The following is a 16,371-nucleotide window of genomic DNA, read 5'->3' on the forward strand; positions in this document are numbered from 1 at the left end:
GTCAAAGAATTTGATTTTCTAGGGGCTGGGTTGTGGCTCAGTGTAGCACACTTGCCTGGCATGCATGAGGCACTGGGTTCGATTCTCAGCACCACATACAAATAAATAAAAACAAAGATCCATCAACAACTTAAAAAAAAAGAATTTGATTTTCTTGAAAGTGGTTTAAGGTATGGGCAAAGTGGGTGGGTGCTGGCAAAGGGTGTAGGCTTTGGCTTGGATTCTGGGGACAAGATGACTGTCAGGGCTGAGTCACACTCCCTGGCTGGATGCTGAGGCACTCAGTCACAGAAATGTGGCAGAGCTTTCCCCACCCTTCTTGGGTTTGAGGGTCAGTGTCTCATGCATGAGTGTGTCTTGTTACAGCCCCACAGGTGAAGCTATGCTCACCTGTTCCTTTCTAATATAATCCCTTGCCCTGTTTAGGATAGAATCTTCCATGGTAGTGCCTTGTGTGTGTGTCCCCTTCTCTTACTGTGTCCTTGGGTGTGGCCTACCCAGGTGTTAGTCAACCTGCTGGCAGTGGACATCATGAAGACAGACTCAGCCCCCTGAAACCTGACCCCTTGTCTCATTTGAATAGCTTCTCCTCAATAAAAGGGGTCAGCGCCTGCTCTCACTCTCTCTTTTTCTGCGGACCCTTAAGGGTCTCTCAATCATTGCTAGCAAGCTGTTATGGTGACCTGTTGAGAGCCATAGCCAAACGGGCCCCAGCAAACTTCCAGTTGCCAGCTGATGATTGGCTCACAGAGGCCCCAGCAAACTTCTAGCTGCCAACTGATTGGCTCCTCTGCGGTGATGCTCATTGGGCTGTTTCCCCGCCTTTTCAGACCACGGAGCTGCTCATTGGGGGACTTGTTTTGGCTCCGCCCACACGACCCAGCCAATCGGCCTCAAGAGCAGGAGGAGTGGGGGAGGTTGAGAGGCTTGTGGGAAGCCGGTGGTGGCAGTTGGGCTCTGAGGGAATTCCTGAAGAGCTGTGTGGTGTGGTGTGTGTGTTCTAAAAATAAAGTTCGTTTCTTTTGAAAAAAAAAAAAAAGATGATTGTCAGGGAACCAATGACCTAAGTGGGAAGGCTTTAAATTATAAACCCAAATATTAATAAGGATATATGTTTGCCATAAAAAGAAAAATGCCTGGAAGAGATGCCTAGTAATTAAAGGGAAGGGAGTATGGGGGACAGGGTCAAGAGGAAGACCCAAGGTCTCAGCATATAATAAATGGAGCTTGAATTTTGGACTTGTGTGGTGGTAATAAGATCTCACAGGTACCATCAAGACTTGGTAACATGGAACTCAGTGGCAGACTGCAGCAATGGTATGGTATAGGAATGTTCTCAGGCTCTCTTCCTGACTTCTAGATAGACCTTTCCCATCTGTGAGCTCGCTGGGCTTTCCTCAGTGTCTGTTCACAAACATTTGCAAAGAGAGTACACTCTGGTGTCTCTTTTTAAAAGGACACTCATTCTGTCAGGTCAGGGCCTGACCTTAGAACTCATCTAATTTTAATTACTTCTGTAAAGATCCTATCTCTATATACAACCACACTGGAATGAGGGTTTCAATGTAGAAATTTGAAGGAAGGACACAGTCACTTGAAAACGGAAAGTGAACTTTGTTCAAAAGACCCAGGAAGCTTGGAGGAATGACACACAGGTAGAAATACTCATTAGTATGAGGCCGCATATTGGAAAAGGAAACTGAGCTGAAAAAAATCAGATAAAAATAGAGAAGGAACGAAGGTGACACCACCAGAGGAATTCATATTGCCCACTGTTTTGTTTTTTTTTGAAGAAAAATAACTATGAAACTGTTTCTTCCAATATTATACAGTATAACTTAATATACAAGAAGTAATTTAGCTTGAAATCATGGGCAAAAGATTTGCAGAGACACTTCACAAATAGCCAACAGATGAAAGTGTTCCGAATCATTAGTTATCACAGAAATGTACATTAAAAACATAATCCATAGCAACCATCTATCACTCAGAACAGCTAAATTGTAAGTGCCAATCCAAATGCTGGCAACCAGAATTCTTACATTTTTGGTAGGAATGTAAAATGATGCAGCCACTGTGCTAAAAGGTCTGGCAGTTTCTTAAAAGCCAAACATATATTTTCCCCTGTGATCCAGAAACTTCAATCCTAAGTATTTTCTTAGGATCCTAAGAAACTCCAATCCTAAGTATTTACTTAGGATCCACAAACATTCATCCAAAAATGTTCATAGCAGCTTTATCACAATCCCAAACTGGAAAAGTATGTGCCCATCAATGCATATAAACAAACCCTGTAATATATAACTCTGTTAGACAATGGACTTTTCACTCTGTTATAACAATGAACAGACATTACATACAATGTAGATAAATCTCAAAGATTATCTGAGTGGAAGAAGCCAGATGCAAAACAGTACCTACTTGATCATGTTAACAAGAAATTCTATAACATGTTAAATTAATCTGTTGGTGAACAACACTGAAACAGCTGTTTTACCTGAGGGTAAAGTAGGGGCTGAGAACTGATGAGGGAGGAGCTTCAGGAAGTATCCTGGGGTGAGGACGATGCTCTACATCTTCATCAGAGTTTGGGTCATATATGTGTATGAGCTTTCAAAGCTCGCCTAACAGAAACTTCAAAATCTGTGCATTTCAACTACATAAATTATATTAAAAATGCCATGAAACAAATTTTGACATGCAATTAAGAGTATCCTGATAATTCACTTTTTTCCAGTTTTATCAAAATATAATTGACAAAAATTATATATATTCAAGGTGTACAGTGTGGTGATTTGATATATGTAACATTATGGAATGGATACCACTCTGAAGTTAATTAACACATCCAGTACCACATACTATTACCATTTTGTGTTTGTATACGATAAGATCAACTCTCAGCATATTTCAAGTAAATAATACAGCATTATTAACTACAGTCACCATGATTTAATTAGATCCTCAGAACTTATTCATCCTAACCTTCACCAACATTTACCCCATTCCTGGCAACCACCATTCTGTGTCTATGAGTTCAGCTTTGTGAGATTCCACATATAAGAGAGGTCATATAAGCATTTGAACTTGTGTCTAGTTTATTTCATTTAGCATAGCATCCTCCAGTTTTATTCATGTTCTTGCAAATAGGAGGATGACAGTCAAGCACTCTATCACTGAGAACTATACTGAACAGAAGTGGTGAGAGTGGGCTTCCTTGCCTCATTCCTGAACTTAGAGGAAAAGCTTTCAGTTTTTCACCATGGAGTATTATTATGTTAGCTGTGGGCTTATCATTTATGGCATTTTTTAATGTTGAGGAACATTGCTCTTAATTTGTTGAGAGTGTTTAATCATAAAAGGATGTGGAATTTTGTCAAATGCTTTTTTTCATATATATGGAGACGATCATACATGTTTATTCTTCGTTCTGTTAATGTGGCACATCACATTTGTTGATTTGCACACATTCAACCATCCTTGAATGCCAGGCATAAATTGCACTGGATCACGGTATATAAACCTTTTAATATTCAAATTTGGTTTGCTAGCATTTTGTTGAAAATTTTTGCACCTATTAGTTCACCAGGTATAAATGGCCTATAATTGTCTTTTCTTATAGCGTCATTATCTAGCTTTGGTATGAGGATAATGCCAGCCCCATAAAATGAGTTTAAAAATGTTCCCCTCATCTTTTTTCTTGAAAGAATGAAACGTTTTGACACTAATTTTTTTAAACGTCTGGTATAATTCACCCACGAAGCCATCTGATTCTGGACTTTTAAAATATATTTTTAGTTGCAGATAGATACAATACTTTTGTTTTATTTATTTACTTGTATGTGGTGCTGAGATTTGAACCCAGTGCCCCACACATGCCAGGCAAGTGCTCCACCACTGAGCTACAATCCCAGCCCCTGATTCTGGATTTTAAGGAAGATTTTGATTATTGATTCAGTCTCATTACTCACTATTGGTCTGTTCAGATTTTCTACTTCTTTATCATTTAGGCGTGGTAGGTTGTATGTTTCTAGAAATTTATCAATTTATTCTAGTTTATCCAAATCTGTTGACGTATGTTTATAGTAGATTTATGATCCTTTGTATTGCTATAGTATCATGTAATATCTCCTCTTTCACTTATAATTGTGTTTGAGCCCTCTTTTTTTTTCTTGGTTAGTTTAGTTAAAGATTTGTCAATTTTATCTTTTAAAAGAATAAACTCTTGGGCCTGGGATTGTGGCTCAGTGGTAGAACACTCGCCTAGCACGTGCAAGGCCCTGGATCCAATCCTCAGCACCACATAAAAATAAATAAATAAAGGTACTGTGTCCAACCACGACTAAAAAATAAATATTTAAAAATAAAAGAACAAAGTCTTAGTTTTATTGATCTATTATCTTAATAATCTCCATTTCATTTCTTTCCTTTTTTGGCAGTACTGGGATTGAATCCAGGGACTTGCACACTTTACCACTGAACTATACCACCATGTCTCCCCAATCTTTTTTTTCCCCCTGAGAAAGAGTCTAAGTTTCCCAGGCTGGCCTTGAACTTGTGGTCTTCCTGGCACTGCCTCTGAGGAGCTGGGATTACAACTGTGTGCCATCAGGCCAAGCTTCATTTGTTTCTGTTGTAATCTTTATTGTTTCCTTCATTTAGTTCTTCTTTAAATAGTTCCTCAAAGTGTAAAGTTGAGACTTTTTAAAATTAATTCCACGATTTACTTTTAATTGTAGAATGTAGTTTGTGGGTTTCTAGGAGTTTTCATTGTTATCATTTCATTTTATCCGTTTGCTCAAAATTTTTTACAATAAAACTTTGGGGGAAAAATATCTTACACAGATGCTCTATGAATAAGACACAGAAAACAGTGATTCTAACTGAAGCAGGGGTAGAACCCAGAGCCCTCCACTGGGCCTCTGTCCTCCTTCCTGAGGTGGCCTCTAGGACAATTCCCTGGAACTCTGGGAGTCTGAGAAACACAGCTTAAAATGATATACATATCCCACCTCACCAGGCTAGGAAGATGAGTGCTAAAATCCCAGGACCAATAATAATCCTAGAAGGGATGAGATAATAGTATCACAAGTGTTTCTGCTGTCTAAATGCCTGCCCAAACTGTGATCTACTAAAATCACAGTATCAATTTTTTTGACTTGTCCTGAAAGCAATTTCATTTATTTTTTCAAAGAAGTATCAAGGAGAATGGCTACTTAGAATTGAATTCTGATCAAACAGGAAAGGCTGGTAAGTGAAGGAGAAGGGATAGGTCATTGGGCAAAGGTTACCAGGTGACTCTGGAACTTGGGATAGACAATGAAGGGGACACTAGACACAATCAAATGTGTCTCTTAGGGCTACTCAAAACAATAATCCAGCCAGATATTAACAAATGAAGAGGAAAAACAAAAAAGCATCCAAAGAAACCAAAGTGCCTGCCAATAGAACTAGTGTGTTCAGGTTTGAAAAGTGTGAATAATAGGAGGAGGAGCGAATCCTCACGGAGGAACACAGAAATCTTGCACAAAAAAACCAAAACAAACTAAAAACAAAAACAAAACAAAGAAACCTTAAGTTATGATCAAAACAATGCTCCTTAAAAAAAAAAAAAAGTCTGGCATGGACCCTTGGTGTAGTTTCAGGAAAGCTATTGTAAAACACTAAGAAGATAAACAGAAAAAAGTTAGGAATACTTCTTAGATTTGATGGCTTAATATTAACAGAAAGCAGACTGACTTATCTCCTCTGTCAAAAAGAAGGCTCTTCAAAACAGAAAGGTTCATTTACACAAAGATAGATGTCATCAAAGGAGACTCCAGAAATAGTATCAATAATAGCTGAGGAGTTTAGAAATCAGGAGAGGTGGCATCAGGCATAAAAAGGTTTCTGTGTCCCAAAGGGAAAACAAACAGACTGGCAAATATTGGTTCATGATCTGATGCAATTTGTGGGAAATTCTGGGATGAAATATCACACGGAAGTTCAATAAGCCCTTGTGAAAGGAATCAAGTGATTACCAGCAGGGCTTCACTGTGAACTAACCTCATATCTTTTATAGGGTGTTTCATTAGTAATTTAACAAAGTCTTATTGGACTAGGCTGCATGATTATACAGTCAGAATGATGTAAGATTCTGTTATTGATCAAAGAACTGCAACTAAATGTGTGGCTTAGCAAATGGAATGTCAGAATGGGGTTCCTGCTACAGTAGTATTCTAGTTTCTCTATTTGTCTTTCCATGATCTAGAACTCAATTGTGAAAGCAGAAGATGACATGATGCTAAAAGTAGGAGAGTAAATATTTCCAAAAGGTATTTAAAAGATATTGATAGGCTGAAACAATGGGATTAAATAAATAAGAGAAAACTTTTTTTGAGGGATACAGATATAAAGTTCTGTACTCAGAAAATCAATTGCATTAAGTACAGGATGGGGATAAATGGAATATTTTAAAGACTGACATCTGTAATTTGACTTTAATTCAGCAGATGTCATTGTAGTTTGATTGAATGCATATGTAAAACCAAAACCAAGGAGTGTTGGGCTCTAAGAAGTCCTGCTTGCTGTGAGCTGGTCAGATTGCACCTGAAGCATTGACTTCAGTTCTAGATGAGACAGTTTAAGCAGGAATTGATAAAAATAAATGCCAGGGCACAGCTGCAAACCATAGAATGTGGGAAATGACTGAAGGAACTACAGAGGTTTAGGCTGGAGAAAATTAGGCTAAAGTGGGTCAAATATCATCCTCTTACTTCCAAAGGCTGTTAGAGGACAGGAATGATGGTTCAAAGTTGGTTCAGAGGCCAGACCATCAGCTAAGGAGAAAGGAATTCTCAATACAGAGCAATAGCTTTTTTTAAAAAAACTGGAACTTTTTAAAAAAGAACCGGACTGCTTTGTGAGGTAGTAAGTTGCTCATCCCTGGAAGTGTGCTAGTACTAATTAGAAAAGTAGTGGTTTGAGATGTCATAAATATGACTCATCACTTAAAGTCAGCAAGATGCTGGATTTGATGACCTCTAAAAGCCCTTTCAAGAAGAAATTTTAAGCTACAAGAATTTCACTTTAGTCAGTCACTCAAACAAAACATCAGGAGGTTTTTTATACAGCCCAAGTGATACTGTAAATAACATTATTGATTGCCTATTACTTCAGAATTTAAAAATCCACCTAGATGTAACAGATAGCTTTGGGGTTATTAATGAGGCTGAGCAAGGACACATAACAAACATGAAATATTACCTTGACAGGATATGAAAAAAGTTTAACAAAACCAAAATCATCTCCCGTGGCCAAGAGGGAACAGTCTTTGGTGAGACTGGCAGCATTGACGTCCGTCACGTCGCTATGTACTGGCCAGATTCCCTCACAGGTGGGCCCCAGAACGCAGGTCCATGAGTCCCATTCTATCTTCTCAATCTGCCAGAGGAGGAAGGAAAATGACAGTTTTGCACAATCTAGTTTCTTTTGTTTTCAGAGGATCCATTTGCAGCTGAGTGGTTCTAAATGATGACCAAGCCAACCTCAGGCACTTGAGTCACGTGCTGAGGTGCACAAACGCCAAGTTACTTATTTGGAGTAGTATCTGCATTATTTTAATAAGCAACCACTGAAGTCAAATATCCAAATATTTTTCTCTAAATCAAAGGTACATTTTGGAATTGTAGAAATCTGATAATAGTAAAGATTTTTAGTTTTTAATCAGACATGTACAGTCATATAAGCCATAAACAGAGCAGGGTTTCTCAACCCCAGCACTGATGCTTTAGTCTGAATAATTCTTGGTTGTGGAGAAATGTCCCTTGCTAGGTGGGATGTTTAGCAGCATGCCTGGCTTTCATCCACAGGGTCTCAGTACCACACCCCTGTCTGTTGACATTGCCAAATGTTCCTGGGGGCAAAATTGCTCTGCGCTGAGCACTACTGAGCTAAAGTGTTTAATGGGATGATCACTTAGCAAATTATCTTCAGAAATTATAAGACATAATTTCTTTTTTTAAAGAACCAAAGCAGTGTTTTTCCTTGGAGGGAAAAGTAAGATTCTGCAGCTTGCTTAATATCTTTTATGCTCTACAGAGACTAACCCCAAAATTTGAAGAGCTGTTCACACTGCATTGCCATGAATATACATTTCATCCTTTAAAACTGTTTTGTCTGAAATTCATGGCTAGATTTCCAATTTATATGTTAAGTCCTGACAAAATTGAGGCGTTTCTTTTTTTAAAGCAACAACAATAAACAATAATGACAACACTATGTTTTTGGCTTTCCGGGGGGATTTTTATCTCATTTACTTTCTTTCGAGATCTGCTAGTACATCTTAGTGTTACAGTGTCTTTAGATAAGCACTGTCTAAAGAATATTTTAAAAATCATTAGAGAATCATAGCTAAAGTTAAAGCCCAGACCACTCCTTGCTTTGCACATTGCTAGTGCCCTTGGCCTCCAGTTCTTCTGTTTTTTCCTTGCTGTGACTGCTTAGAAGAGAAATTAAGATAAATATGTAGTCAGGGTTTTAGTCACCTCATAAGGTGGTATACACTTTTTAGTCAAAATTTATCCTGATTTAACATTCTGTGCTTCTCTTGAACAATGCAGAACTGGAACCAAAAATGTGCGGCTGGTCCAGTGACTTGGAGAGTCCCAGGCAGGACCAGAGGCTGAAGTGACTCCAGGTCGGTCACTTGGCAGTTACTTCCATCTTCTGAGGCAGAAGTGGGGTCCTCCAGCCCCTCATGACACAACACCAACCTTCACAGGAAGAGAAGCAGGCAACCATCCCCCACAGGCTCTGGAAACAGGCTTTTCAGCCACTGACTTCCTTCCAGGTTCCTTTTCTGAGACCCTCCTTGTCCATCTCCAATCCCTGCACTGGTGCTGGCTTTGTTAGATGGACAGGAGAGTGAGCTTGGTTCTGCTTAGCCTGTAGTGACCCCAACATATCACTGTATGCTAGATCTGGACACTCTGCTCTCCAGGGGAAGCACATGCCTAAACTTGTTGGAAGCTAAAATATTGCATTTAAAATGGAATTTTAAGAATGATCTGGCCCGACACAGTAGTGAATATATTCCAGTGGCTCAGGAGGATCACAAATCTGAGGTCAGCCTCAGCAACTTAGCAAGGCCCTAAGCAACTTAGTGAGACCCTGTCTCAAAATGAAAAAAAAAAAAAGAAAAAAGGGCTGTGGATGTGGCTCAGTGGTTGAGTGTCCCTGGGTTTCAATCCTTGATGCGTGTATGCAAACACACACACACACACACACACACACACACACACACACACACACACATATACAAAAGACCTTGTAATTCCTAAAACTCCAAAGGATTAAATAAACTTGTTAAAAACTCTCATCTTCCTTAGCACCTTGAGTGAGAAGTATTTTTAATTATGTCATTCATTCACTTAACATTTGCTGAGTGTGCCAGTTACTTCATATGGCTTTGTTTTAATCCTCCACATCTGGCTTTATGTGCTAGTTATCAATCTCATTTTACAGATAAATCTCATTTTACAAAATTCAACATCATTTTGTGGAAAAGGCAATTGAAGCCCATGGAGAGGTTACATCCCTCAGGTAGCATGCTTAGGAAATAGAGGGGGAGTCACACTAGTTTGCCCTCTAGTATATTGTTCCTTTAACCCCACCTTACTGTATCAGGTAGATTTTTAAGTGGATGTTTTAATATTTGTCATATTCAACATCTTTCTGGGTAAGCTTTTATATTAGTTTCATCATTGCTGACTCTTAAAAAATCTTTTTGAAAAATACTTTCAAAGCCCTTTATGCTCCGCTAAAGGGCTGGTGGATGACCAACTGAGGAGCTGTCTCTTTCGTGATCTTAGTAGTGGTACTACCAGGGAGGTTGGCCAAGAAAACATTAGCTGGAGGACTCCCAAACTCACATCATCAGGAATCAGTCTCTGGAATAATAAAATGTGCACCAGAAAGTGCAAATTTACTCTTCAGAGCAAGACCCTTCCATTTTGGTCAACTTTATAACCCAAATTTACCTTTTGTGCATATTCTTTTATGTAATGACTGCTTATCTGTTCCAAGCCAGCCTCAGCTTTCCTCCACCATTTGGTTAGGTTGTATTTTATTTGGGTGTACTAATTTGGGGGTACTAGAGAGGGAAGGAAAAATAAATCTGAAATGATGTATAACAATGCTTATAAGTACACAGGAGAAATTCAAGGTGGCTCAGGGTCCAGACTGTGGAGTGACATGTGGACCCTCCAGATTAGATCAGAGCTCCGTGGTTGTCACTCTCTTGAAGTCCTAATTTCCTTATCTGTAAATTGAGACTGACAACTATCATCTAAAGCTGTTGTGAAGATTAAAAAATGTACAGTGCTTGGCATATTCAACCAATGTTTGGTGAATGAATGACAAGAATCTTACTCAAGAGTATAAGTTTCTTCATATAAAAAAGTTAAAATGAGTACTAATCACGGATAAGGCAATTAGAACTAGGGAGTAATGTCAATTCAGTAATCATCAGTTTCCATAACACAATGCGGTCACCTATGACAACTTGTATTTCTTAAGTACGACATGTATACTCCCTTTATAAACAATGGAAATATTATGAACGTACCTATGTCCCATGGCCTTTAGGAGTGCTTGACAGTACTGTGATATTTTATAACACTGGCCAACAAAAGCCAGAGAGGCCAGGGCTTGTCACTTAGTGGCAGACCCTTTCCTCCTCCTCCAAAGAAGCAATATTTCCTATTGTTTCATCAAAGGTTAAACAAATGACTCAGCTTGTCTCCAAGGATCCAGAGGACTTCCTTGGGGCTTAATCATGGAAAGACATTTGGATAATCAAGATCATTATTCCAAGACCCTGAAAGAGGTACTAACCCAGAAAGCAACCTATCTTCCAGGAAGGCATGCTTATGATTCAAAATTCTACAGAGGCTTTGATTTCAATTAAAAAATTATATGAGGATAATAAGGACACGAGGAAAAAAACATAGAATGAAGAAAACAACTTGATACATTGGAATGGCTGGGCTGTGGACCACTTCTTTCAAAAAATAATGTGTTATTATTGTATATAATATTGTCTATTACTACCAATAGACATTGAGAAAATATTTCAAAAATATATGTTCATGAAAAGCTTTGCACCAAATGACATGCTGAATGGAAAAACAGGTATCCAAAGTGTTAACTTATTGTGTGATGGCAAGAAAAATGAAGCAGAATGCCAACTCTATCCTGGTCTGTCAATGGTTCAGTGACTCCATGTCCTCAGAAATTAGGAAACCAAATTAAGCAATGATTCAGTCTTAAGAAATGATCAAGCTTAAAGGTAAGCTAAATGTCATCCATACTAGTGAATATTGATAGGTTTTTTTTTTAAAGTTAACACATTAACTATACACAAAATATATTTTTTAAAGCTTTGGTTATGATTGTTACCTCTGAAGGTCTTATAATATGCCTTTTGCCTCTTGGAGCTTCAAAAAAAAGTTGTTCTTTGGCACCCGAATTAACTTGCAATAATTTTCCTGGGATGACAGAAAGGAGACAGATGATTAAGTTGTGCATTTATCTTTTTATTATACAATTATAAGTTACCACTATTTTGATTCATTCTAATCAAAGTCTCATAAATTGAGTAAATGCATGTTAAATTATTCAGAAGGGCATGTAAAAGAAATAACATGACAAGGTACAAGCTCCAAAGCTGTGATTTTTTAGAATACAGAACTCATAAAATTTGACCTTGAATATCCTTCCAATAGAAGAATCAAGCTTGATATGTTTTACTCTGTTGCACTGGAAAATAGCTACAAATCTTCAAAGACTGACAAAATCAATTTATTTGTACTTTCCCCTGTTGTCTCTTAGCATATAAATGAAGTGAAGCAAATGGCTTTTGCAAAAATTCTAGCATTTGAGGCAAGATCCTTTTTGTGTGCATTGCATTTACTCAGGTCTAAATTGTAAATTTGCCTTTAAAGTTAGAAACTGAGCGGCTGGGGACACAATTCAGTGGAAGAGCACTTGTCCAGCTTGCGTGAGGCCCTGGATTGGATGTCCAGCATAGCAGCAAACAAATTTAGAAACAGAAAGGACACATAAAACAAACTATAAATGCTTTCTTCCCCACCCTGTCTTACTTGGAAGTTGGAAAAGACGAGACTTACCGCAAACAGAATGTTAAGCAAATATAATCTTTCAGTCTGACATAGAATTATCATCTTAATTTTGATTAATATTGAAAAAGAATAGATTTCCTAGTTTCCCTCCTACAATGGCAATAATCTTTTTTGGCTTGAAAAATTTAAAGACTCAAGATATATACATGGTCTGTTATTTTTCAGCATTTTTTTAATTATGAAAATTTCAAACAGATATGGAATTGTCCAGCTTCAATTAGGCACTCATGGCCAGGCCTGTCTCATAAACTCCTCTGACCATCTCACCACAGTTTATTTTGAAGCAAATCTCAGACATCATAATATTTGATCTACAAAGAATTCAGCATATGTCTGCATAAAATAACCTTCTTCCTTCTTTCACCCCCCACCCCCACATCTAAGTATATCTAGTAGTCTTAAAATGTCCTTGGGGAAAAAATGCCCCCCAAAAGAACTCTGTGGTTATATCACATTCTTTAATGTTTAAGTAGGCACCAGCTGGGTCTGAAATCTAGCTCAGCTAACCTTAAAGAGTGATACATTAAATGCAAGATTCTTTTATTTCTTTACTGAATTCTGTTTCTAATTTGGTGAGTTAGCACATGGCTGATTGGGGGCTCCCTTGACTCTTAGGAGCAAGGGAATCTGAAAACATGTCCTCTAAAATGGATATTGTTTTCTGACTTCATGGCTAATCAAATACAAATGAGAAAAGAGGGAATTAAATTATCTTTGTCTTTTTAGCTTTTGAAGAAAATGAGTAATCAATACTTTTCCAAAGAACTAAATATATCTGCAATTATATTTTTAGGGCTTTCAAAAGTGATTGCAGATAACAAAGCATGTGGGAAGAGGATTAAAGGATTCAGTGAAGATCTTCTTTGAATGTGGCAAAGTTTTAGATGAATTTTTGGCTAAGAGATACTAAGAGAACTCAGAGGATTGTAATTCTCAGATGATCCCAACAGTGCACTTTACACTAGTTTTAAAGATAATACTTGCTTAAAGAAAATCTAACATCTGAATGAACAGCAACAAAAGACTAAAATATTGTGATCCAGGCATTTTATGATTATAAGAATATAACACAGAGCAAGCACCACAAGTGCCACATGGTGTCACAGACACCTAGTGGGGTACCCTCTGTCTGTACTCCTTTCTGAGAACTGGTTCCCACTGAGGCCCAGGCCCCTATGATCAAGTTTAACTCTAGACACAGACAGTGACCCAGGAGGGCCCAGCTGGTATGAGATGTGACTTTGGGATCATGAATGCATTTGGGGGCAGCTGAGACTGGACTATGCTGAGAGGCCAAAGGCAGACACAGGCCCAGAAGAGCAGTGGATGCCAAGAGCAGCTGCCACAGAGGAGGAGGGGAACAGGAGAGGAACTGCTTGCTCAGTCTCTATTTTCTAGTTCATTCCTAAAGCCAGTTTCTCTGGAGATACGGCTTCCTGTTCTAGATTCTATCAGATATTCCTAGATCTCTCTGGCGAACGGTCCTTCATTATTATTTTAAAAGTTAAGCTAGTTTGGGTTTCTATTTCTTAACCTAGGAGGTGAATAATTTTAAAAAATCTATTCTTGGGTTAGGAAGGCAAATTTATGGGTATGCTTATAGCCCCCTGAAATTTACTGCTGTTGTTATTATGTATTTTTTTAAGCATAGAGAAAATATTTAGGTCATTACTCTTTTCTCTCTGCTGCTGTGGATCTATATCTATATCATACAGACCTAGATATATCACCACTGAAATCTTCAGAGGGCAGAGATGGAGCAAAGAAAAAAAAGATGGGATAAAACCCATACGTAATTCCTTCTGAAAAATAGGAACCCTATCCTTTCGGAATTCTCAAGTCTTCATCACTAGAAGTCTGCTTATGCAGAATGAGGGGACTGAAACACTGTCCTCATTACTAAGGTAGAGTAAATCAGACATCTTTCAGGCACACAGTTTTATTGTCCACAAAGTGAGTCACATGTGTTATTCCAGTCGCCACATAATTTACTGGTTAGAATAATTCCCAAAGTCATACTACATGTATCAGACTTATCAGGCCCATTTGCAATGAAAATAGAAAGGAAATGTCCTACGATGGCTCAAACTGTTAATTGGCAAAAGATCACATTTCTAGAAATGAACTTGTAGCATCTAGAATACATGCTTCCATGTTTTCTCTCTTTCCATATATTATTTCTCTAGCATCACACACAGGAACTTTCATTCAGAGTATCTGATGTTTCTGCAAAAGGTGGATGCACTTTCCGGTTTTCCTGGGACCTGCAATTGCTGCAGGCTGAGGGCCGGAAGGCTGTCACAGCTGCGCCATCTCTACCCTGAGGAGCCAGCTGGCTCTGGCTAATGCTTTCACTATTTCTGACAGGATCAAAGGAATGAAATAGATCCCTGCTTCTAAATTCTGCTCGCTGCCCCAGCCAGACCCTCCAGGCCCCCTCTGTGGAAGGGTAGCCTGGTCCTGAGGCAGCGTGGCACATTCTCCAGGCATTTTGGGACCTGGATATCAGGATGACATGTCTCATAGCTAATGGGACTGGAATTAAACCAGGGAAGATTCATGGGTACACCTGTTCTTATTCTCCAAATGGTATAATTCCTCTCTAAAAATCACAAGTATTCTACTTTATACTCAAGTCATAGAAACCATTTGGTCTGACACCCTCACCTGACTGAAGGGACCCATCACAGGTGTGACATCCCACCACCACAATCACGTTGGCTTCCTCTTATTCCCAGTCCCCTTTCTGTGGGTCTGAGCTCCAGGAGGCTGGACTTGGGTAGAATTATAGACATAGTAAATTTTGCCCCTCTCCCACCAAGTGGGAGACGGCTTCTAGATGAGGCACCTGACACAGATCCTTATCCAAGACCTACCATGGCAGTGACACACTGATCTTAGCCAAGATCTTGTGCTTTCCATCCTGGACTTACTCCTCTTTAATCCCCAGTATCTGACACAGGACCTGCACACTCGAAGAATTAAAAAACAAAAAACAGAACAAAAAACAATTCTCCAAATGCACATCAAAATGACAGTGAGCCAGGTGTGGAGGTTCACACCTGTAATCCCAATGATTTGGGAGGTTGAGGCAGGATGTTTGCAAGTTTGAGAGCAGCCTCAGCAACTTAGCCTAAGCAATTTCGTGAGACCCTGTCTTAAAAACAAAATAACCCACTTCAATCTAATGTATGAAATATGATATGTCAAGAGCTTTGTAATGTTGTGAACAACCAATAAAAAAAATAAAATTAAAAAAAAAGGGATGGGGATGTGGCTCAGTGGGTAAGATTCCCTGGGTCCAATCCCTGATACCTCTACCTGCTCTCCCAACCCCTGCACTCCCAAAAATGAGGTGTCACTTCATACCCATTAGGTGGTCACTATCAAAATAAAAACAGAAAATAACAAGTGTTGGCAGGAATGTAGAAAAGTAGAACCCTTGTGTACTGATTGTGATGAAGTAAAATGGTGCAGCTGCTGTCAAAAATAGGACAGTGGTTCTTCATAAACTTAAAAATAGAACTACATATGATCCCACAGTCCCCTTCCTGGCTACACACGCCAAAGAACTGAAAGCAGGATCTTGAAAAGATATTTTGCACCCAGGTTCACAGTAGTATTATTTACAACAGCTAAAATGTGAAAGCAGCTCAAGTCTCCATCCACAGAGGAACAAACAAGCAAAATATGGATATTATTCAGCCTTAAAAAAGGAAGGGAATTCTGACACAAGCTATAGCATGGATGAGCCCTGGGTGCCTTATACTAAGTAAAATAAGCTGGTTACAAAAAAAGAAAAAAAAAGCTGGTTACAATTCTACCTCTATGAGGTCCTAGAATAGTCTATTTGTAAAAACATAGCAGAATAGCGGTTGCCAGGGACTGGAGGGATGGGGTAGTCACTGTCTAATGGGTATGGTGTTTCAGTTTTACAAGGTGAAAAGAGGATGATTAGTGGTGATGGTTGCCTAAAAACATGAATGCCTTGAACTGTATATTTAAAAATGATCAAGATGATCAATTGCATATTATTTTGCCACCATTAAAAATAATTTTCTGAAAAATCCTCCCAATGAAAACTTTGTCTTCATATAACTCGTTTTCTTTTGGCCCTCACTTCCTAACAGAAGTAATGCATTTTAGCCCTTAATAGTGATTGTGGTGGTGGGATGTCACACCTGTGACA

At 38.7% G+C, this 16,371-nt stretch overlaps 1 protein-coding gene across 1 annotated transcript in view; it reads right to left on the reverse strand.

The window, feature by feature from the left end:
• Positions 1 to 16,371, reverse strand: part of EML6 (EMAP like 6) — a 260,325-nt gene that overhangs the window by 45,380 nt on the left and 198,574 nt on the right. The window contains exons 25-26 of the mRNA XM_081264735.1: positions 11,440 to 11,528; positions 7,246 to 7,422 (exon numbers count right to left, since the gene is read on the reverse strand). Of these exons, the coding sequence (XP_081120861.1) occupies positions 7,246 to 7,422; positions 11,440 to 11,528 (266 nt within the window). The remainder of the gene's footprint in view (positions 1 to 7,245; positions 7,423 to 11,439; positions 11,529 to 16,371) is intronic.

This window comes from Spermophilus citellus, assembly GCF_964194105.1.
Source record: "Spermophilus citellus genome assembly, chromosome: 13".
NCBI lineage: Eukaryota > Metazoa > Chordata > Mammalia > Rodentia > Sciuridae > Spermophilus > Spermophilus citellus.